The sequence below is a fragment of the Gadus macrocephalus genome, chromosome 8, assembly GCF_031168955.1.
Source record: "Gadus macrocephalus chromosome 8, ASM3116895v1".
Classification (NCBI taxonomy): Eukaryota; Metazoa; Chordata; class Actinopteri; order Gadiformes; family Gadidae; genus Gadus; species Gadus macrocephalus.
This window is the reverse complement of record NC_082389.1, coordinates 1,282,861-1,290,524: the sequence shown is the minus strand read 5'-3', so window position 1 is coordinate 1,290,524 and position 7,664 is coordinate 1,282,861. Positions and strand designations below refer to the sequence as shown.

Genomic DNA, 7,664 nt, shown 5'->3' with positions numbered 1-7,664 from the left:
ACCATTCATACCAAAGAAAGTGTTAATTAAAGTTAAAATAATGCAAGAACAAATCCACGGCGCAGAGCTACATGCTGCCAATGTAACCAATATACAGACTTCTGAGTCTGTATATTGGTCCAAACGATACGATATTAATAATCTCAATTCTCAAACGACACCTCGGGTTCTCCGACGTCTCTGGTTTTCCACATCAATCTGAAGTAGACTGAAACGCGACATGGAGGAGAAAGGGAAGGTTGACCGCTGTTGTCTCCGGCCGGAGCCGAGCTGCCTCGGTAGGGGGAAGCGGGCAGCGCCGAGGACCCAACGCCCCGAGGTGCTGGCGCCTCGCGGCAGCGGGCAGTGGGCAGCGCTAGACTGAACCGCGAGAAAGGGATTGCTGCCCGTGATGGCGGCCTGCGATTGTTTCCCGCCGGAGCCCCGCTGCCTGCGGGGCTCCGGCGGGAAACAATCGCAGGCCGCCATCACGGGCAGCAATCCCTTTCTCCTCCATGTCGCTGTTCAATGTGTTCATGTAGCCTACTTCAGGGAGTCAAAGCCAAAGTTCCCTTCCCCCCAATTCCTTCTCAACCATGGCTGAGATAACCCCCACTACGAGTCTCGTTGTGGAAATACCAGAGACGGGTTATGCACCATAACACCAACAGCAGAACGGTTATCCAAACAACAAAGAAGTGTACAACACTTGCGTTACAGTGTGTGTATTCACGCACACACACACACACACACACACATGTGCCGCTCGCACGGTCGTAGCTCATTGGACAAAGAAGAGAAGGGGAGGTAACTTTTCCCTGTATGACGACATGCAAGGAAAATGTCCAAAAGGGCGAGTCAAGCATGGTTTTTTCGAAGGCAGAGCAGGATAGCTAGTGCTCGTTTTACACCTTACGCCATTTCTAGCTACTGGGGGAACATAGGCAAGCTAAGGAAACGCATATTGATGTTAACAACTCATAAAGTGAATTTATCATGCCATGGGACCTTTAATCATGTTGAGCATTCGGCAAATGAAACAAGTAAAATGGCGTTTAAAATAAAATTGAAATTGTATTTGGTGATACATGGTGTTAAATAATGTTTTTCTCTTTGTAGAATAATCTTAACCAATTTAAATCAAGTAATGATTTTCATTCCCTCTTTTTGTTTTTGTTTTTGTTGAATGTTTTTGTTCTTGTTTGCTGTGTGAATGCATGCTTTTATGTCAAATAAGATATGCAATTTGGAATTTTTGACCTCAGGAAGAACAGCACTCATCTATGTATGAGATAGCTGATTGTGGATCAAATAAACAATTCAAAAAAAAAAAGCATTAGGCAAGTACATTAAATTAGGGCTGTTTTTTAAATAACTGGCGGGATTATTATAATTCTTTCTACAAACATCAATCAATACTCCACCTTTCATAATGCATATTGTTTGTGCAGCCAGCACCGCTATTACTTCAGCTACTACTACTATGTCAGTTACTACTAGTTACTACTACTACTACTACCACTACCACTACTACCACTATCTTCCAGCTTTGATAGTATTACAGTTTAGCTTCCAGCTTTTGTAACAATGTTTTTCAGCGCTTTGCTTCATCAGGGAATGCAATTCAGCGTCAGTCAGTTTTTGATTTCAGCTTCCAGGTTTCCAGCAGTGCAGTGCAATACATTTGACCTTTCAGATTCTTCAGTTCAATTCATTTCCCATTTCTGCATTTTTAGCAATGCTTTGCACTTTTCATTCATCTGTCTTTATTTGTTTCCAACCATTTACATTTTTTTTAAATAGTGCGAATGCTTACATTGTTTACTCCATTTAGATTTTTGAACTCTGTTCAAATCCCTTCACTTGATTTAAGCCATTTAACGTTTCTTTACCGCTTAATCTATTTTGCGTTTTTAAAACATATTTTCAACCTCACTTTGTACAACAGCACTCACCGCATTTTCTGCAGGAAATGCATTTTCTAGTATTGACTGTGGTTTACATTTTAAGAAGCATGTCGAACTACCTCCCGCACCTTACCCACAGAAAACAGATAATATTTCAAAGGTTGTGCAATAAAGACAAGAAAAGAGACTGAAGTTGATGGTTGCTATGTTCAGTGTCTGATTACTGTCCAACCATAACTCAACTCATCCACACTCAAATATCAATCTTAGCATTGGCTATATTTATACAACCCTCAGCTGAATTTAACTGAAATATGGTTATGGTTCTTAGCAGATGCCTTATCCAAAAAGATTGTAAAGATCACAGGCATTTCTATGCACAGGAATCCCTTATGCGTGGGATTACATTTTTTAATTCACCTAGGCATCTTCTTCTATCACACATAGGCTACATGTTATCTTGATGTTCTCCGACTTTTCTCCTGATGGGCGTGTGTTGGAATTGAACAACATATCCAGAAATTGGTACCCTGGGAATCTCCTGAAAAAGTACTACCTCTGAGGTTGTATTTTATCCGTAGGAAATGTAAATTACCTTATATGTGAATGAGGTATAGAAAGTCTGTATATCTCACACCACTTCTGGGCGTGTTGATGACGCTTTGGTGTGCATTTGCATGTCATTGAGTGTCAACCTAATAAGCCTGTTGCCTTTTGTTAGACTGAATTGTTAGAAAATATTTAAATGTTGGCACTGCTTTTCGAGTCATTCATGGTGAACCCTTAAAGATAGGTATTATCATAACCCTAAAAGTACACATCATACAATAAATTACAATAGGCCTACATGAGTTCACAGTTGCACGCGTACATAGAAAATATTTATTTTATTATTATCAACAGTGAGCTGAACAATATAGGGTCCCGGCCTTCCACTCCCTGTTTTCACAGTTTAACACAGAATCAACTACATTTTCCCAGAGTTTGGTGTATGTGAAATTAAGCAAGAAAAATACCCTCTCTTTCTCCGGTAACGCAGTCGTTCACAACTCCTTTCTTCTTCGTCGTTTACATTTCTTACTCATGCCTCAATCCTTCATCGATCAATGCTTCGGATGTTGTGACTACAACGTAATATATTAGGGACGGGCATTCGATTAAATTGTCTTAGTCGATCGTCAGGAGAATTAACGATAGATTTTCGATTAATCATTAATATTTCTATATTGAAATGAACTACTTCAAAATGCAATTAAAATTGATCGTTAATTCTCCCTCGTTACATGGACACTTCTGGTCTGATCAGAAGTGGAAGAACAGCTCAATCGGAATAGAATATGATCATACAACTCAATCAGAATACACCAGAATGTGCGAGAGACATAAGGACGTACGTGCATATGAAGCATCAACTGTGGCTCCCCCTCAGGGTCAAAACTTAACAACGCATATCATCTTTAATTTTTTCTTCTTTCTATAACGGCCAAACATTTTCTGACAATATAGTGCATTTCACCAAACCTCAAGATCTCAGCGATAATGTCGGCCGCTTTCTGGGCCTGCTCGGGCGGGCCCATGATCTGGGCTATCCTCTCCGGCGTGGTGCCGTCGTCTTGTTTGAACTGGATGCGGACGCCCGTGTCGCTTTGGATCATCTTGATCGTTTGACCTTTGCTACCGATGACGGTTCCGACCCTAAACCTCGGCACTGGGACCTGGGGGGGGGGACATTGAGTAGCAGCTGCGGTCAGGAGAAACCTCTTGACACCCCGTGCCCGATGTAAGTGGATGGTGGATTAGAAAACGATCAGCTTACTTCAATGTTACTCACATCTAAGCTGTCACCACCCCCCAACCTAGAGCCATACTCCCCCCTCTGCTCTCTGAACCCCTGGTCTCTGATCAGCTCCATCACCAACTCTTTGGCTTGCTGAAAGACACATGGATGGTTAGGACAGGTGACCTCATCATGGCGCTACTTAAGGGAATGGCCAGGTTGGTAGGACCACCAACCTGAACTTTGAAAGCTTCCCCCGAAATCCGGAGAGGTTTGTCTGCGCCCGTGTTTTGAGGTCCCTCCTGGATCATGACCATCTTAACTCCGGCTCTTTCCTGGTTAATGTAAAATATATACAAAGTTGAGTTAATGTTGAAGATAGACAAATTAAGACTTATTGTTTAGCATCCAAGCTTGACAACTAACCTGAAGGCTCTTAATGGTTTCCCCTCCCTTGCCAATGACCAAGCCGGCTTTAGAAGCAGGGACCATGATCTCCTGAACCGACATGCCAGGGCCCTCGTTGTGGTGGAATGCTGGTGTTGGGCGACCCTTCTCCACAATCTCTGTGAGGAGCCTCTTCGCAGCCCTATAAGGAGTTTGAAAAGACATTAGCTTATGCTACCAACCACTGTGATGACATCCCAACTTTATAATAAAAAAAAAAAACATGTGGAGGAGAACTTACTGGATGGCGTCTGGGGATCCTGTCAATGTCACCGATCTATCGGGCATGCCGCCACTGTCTGCATGACAAAAAGGAGAAGGATTAGTGTACAGGTTGTTGTGGTGTCAGCAGTCTGCCGTGTTTTCCTCCTCTTGGTCTGCCACTCCTCCTGTCTGTCACACCTCACACCTGGCCCTCATCTACAATCATGCTCACCTGGTCTTCATCCCCAATCAACCCCCTTCATAAACCCTTGGATTCCCTGCTGTCGGCGCCAGATCGTACTACGCACTACCGTGGTAACTATACGTGCCTGGCTCTAGTATAACTTGCTACCTCGCTCTCTTTCTCAAGTCTCTTGTTGTTTTTGGACCACATCTAACTTTTGTTCCTCTGCCTGCAGTTACCCGGATCACTCACTCCAGCTCGCCCACCTCGCTCTTCCCCCGGCTCCCTCATCCACTACCTGCTACCCACCTTGTTCAATAAACCCCTTTTTATCCCTTCAACATCGTCTCAGTCTGCTCTTGGGTTCAGCATCGTTTATCATAACACAGGTTCCTACACATCTCTGGTATGAAGCTAACATGTAAATGTAGAAGTGTGTTTACCTGGGGCGATCTGTATTTTACAACCAGATGCCTGCTTTATACGGGATATCTGCTCTCCGCCTCGCCCAATAACTGAAAGGGTTTAGATAAAGGCGTTACAAAACAAACACACGGTTTGCCTGAAGGGGTACATTAAAAATGCATTACAAATGACTCACTGAATCCAACCATGCCATCGGGAACCTTGAAGTCTTCCGATGCGGTCCTAATCAACAAATGAAAGAAGTACGATTAGGGGTTGTGAAACTTCAAAGTCAACAATGATAAAATAAGTAGAATCCAAAGTGAAGTGGAAAATGTTGCGCCTATATTTACCTTGGGGGCCCGCCCATTTCACCCGAGAAGGCTGTAAAACAAAGGAGCAAGTACGATATTTTGGATTAAAGTTTAAGAAAAGATACTTGGTCAGACACTACTAGGTGCAACTTTCTTTGTCTCTGGTTGGTCTGTTGAGGAGAAACGGCTAACATGAGAACATGCCTATTCCCTCATACTCCCACTACTAACAAACATGGCCAGGCTTCACCCAACCCCAGGAACAGAAGCACATTTCGGAAAAAAATACCGATAACGCCTTGAATACTGAATATGGTTAGACGTCTGAGGGAGCGCTTTAAAAAAAAAAAAGACAGTGGTTTCTATTCTTTAAGTGTGCAAACAAACAGTAGACTTCGTAGACGCATGCTGCAGCCAATCAGATCGCTTCCCGCTACAAAGCCGATGTGTGGATATAAATACAAAAGATGACACAAACAACTGACTAAAAAACAATCATATCATTCCACAATTCTTTAAAAAAAAATTAACGGCCGGATTTTGCCTGCTTATTATTGCAAAATCGATCCAGCGTTGTATTTGCATAACGGCGATCTGAAAAGTTTCTCAACTTGTTGATGCAGGCCACAGAGCAGAATTGCATGCACCACGATGCATTTCGCGAGCGCCCCATGCAAAGTCAATGAGATCCGTCGACCGACGGAGGTACTGTGAACAAGGCTTTATTGAAATGCACTCCACGCGACTACTGAATCCATTTTGCATAGCAAGCAGGAAGAAACAGGAAAATTCCGGCTGTTATATACTTTTTAAGAAATGTTGAATCGATAGGATTGTTGTTAGTCACCTGACTACGAACTTTGTATTTAGATCCACACATCGGCTTTGTAGCGGGAAGTGATTTAATTGGCTGCAGTATGCGTCTAAGAAGACTAGTCCCCTGACAGACACGGCCTCGGTCATCCTTCGACGGACACATGTAGTTTGAACAAGGTGTGAACGAGGCGTAAAGTGCGTCAAAGCGTCTGCGTGGTCATAGCGTTGTGTGAACCTGGAACCATAATCAGCTCTTAACTTCGAAGTCGCCAGTGGTAAAAGAAAAAAGAAGCGTATACCTGTCTCGCTCGTTGAAGCGCGTCTTTGAACGGGTCGTTCAACCCAGCGGGCACGTGAGGACGGGGGCGCCACGTTTGAGTAGTCTGCCATGGCTGGTGCTCTTTCTCCTCTCGTGCCAAGCCGGCAGAAGTTCAATAGGGGATTATCGCGTTTATGCGTAGTACTTCCGCATTCGGTGATCTTTGTGCACCTGACTGCAGCACGCAGATCAGGGTTAAAATAAATGTGGGCGGAGCTAAACGTTTTACTCCGCCTACGGACGGAGTGGCTAGCCCACGTTGTAGAATGTAGAATAACGATTATAATATAATATATATTTTATATAGATATGCATAGATTATAATAAAATTATACAATATATATAGATTATAATATAACTATATAATATCTAGATTAAATGTATTACGTTGCATTGTTTGATCTACTCTGTCCTGATATCCGTATTACACAAACTTCCTTACTCGAAAATCCTATCTAATCTGTTTGGTAACCATGGTAGCAAGGGTTAGGATCGGATTTAGGAAAAAAGTCATTTCAGAACGGCCGATGCAGGGTTCTTATCTTAACTCCAGATAGGAAATTTGTCTTAGGGCAAATCATGCAAAATAACAATATTGACCATCATTGGTATGCTGATGACACGCAAATCTATGTATCGCTATCACCAAATGACTATCGGCCCATAGGGCTGTGCCAGTGCATTGAGCAAGTGAAAGAATGGATGTGCCGAAATTTCCTTCAACTAAATGAGGACAAAACAGAGATAATTGTATTTGGTTCTAAAACGGAAAGGCTTAAAGTAACCGAACACCTTCACTCTCTGTCCCTGAAAACCTCAATCAAAGCCAGAAATCTAGGGGTTATCATGGATTCAGATTTACATTTCGACAGTCACATCAAATCAGTTACAAAATCAGCATATTATCACCTTAAAAATGTAGCAAGACTTAGAGGGCTCATGTCCACCGAAGACTTACAAAAACTTGTACATGCCTTTATCACTAGTAAGCTTGATTACTGCAATGGTCTCCTTACAGGTCTCCCAAAACAAACTCTGAGGAAGCTTCAGCTTGTTCAGAATGCTGCTGCTAGAGTTCTAAACAAAGACCAAAAAATTTGATCATATTACACCAATTCTAAAATCGTTACATTGGCTTCCTGTAGGTCAGAGAATTGACTTTAAAATCATGTTGCTAACCTATAAATCCCTACATGGTTTAGGCCCAAAATATTTAACTGATATGCTTCCACTACATCAGCCTTCTAGACCACTAAGATCCTCTGAGACCATTCTGTTAATTATCCCCAGAGTAAACACAAAACATAGGAAA

General features: G+C 42.6%; 1 protein-coding gene across 3 annotated transcripts; it reads right to left on the bottom strand.

The window, feature by feature from the left end:
- Window positions 1–2,756: 2,756 nt before the first annotated feature.
- LOC132462412 (far upstream element-binding protein 1-like) lies at window positions 2,757–6,522 on the bottom strand. Of its 3 annotated transcripts, none has more exons than XM_060057936.1 (9): window positions 6,333–6,522; window positions 5,257–5,287; window positions 5,100–5,146; window positions 4,942–5,013; window positions 4,352–4,409; window positions 4,090–4,252; window positions 3,900–3,998; window positions 3,718–3,816; window positions 2,757–3,601 (listed from the first exon to the last, which is right to left on the bottom strand). In XM_060057936.1, the coding sequence occupies exons 1-9, from the start codon at window positions 6,421–6,423 to the stop codon at window positions 3,344–3,346; spliced, it is 918 nt and encodes a 305-aa protein (XP_059913919.1). In that variant the 5' UTR covers window positions 6,424–6,522; the 3' UTR covers window positions 2,757–3,343. The 3 variants fall into 3 exon arrangements, with proteins under 3 accessions (XP_059913919.1, XP_059913918.1, XP_059913920.1); XM_060057935.1 differs by having other exon boundaries at window positions 3,703–3,816; window positions 6,333–6,521; XM_060057937.1 differs by lacking the exon at window positions 4,942–5,013 and having other exon boundaries at window positions 3,703–3,816; window positions 6,333–6,520.
- Window positions 6,523–7,664: the final 1,142 nt, after the last annotated feature.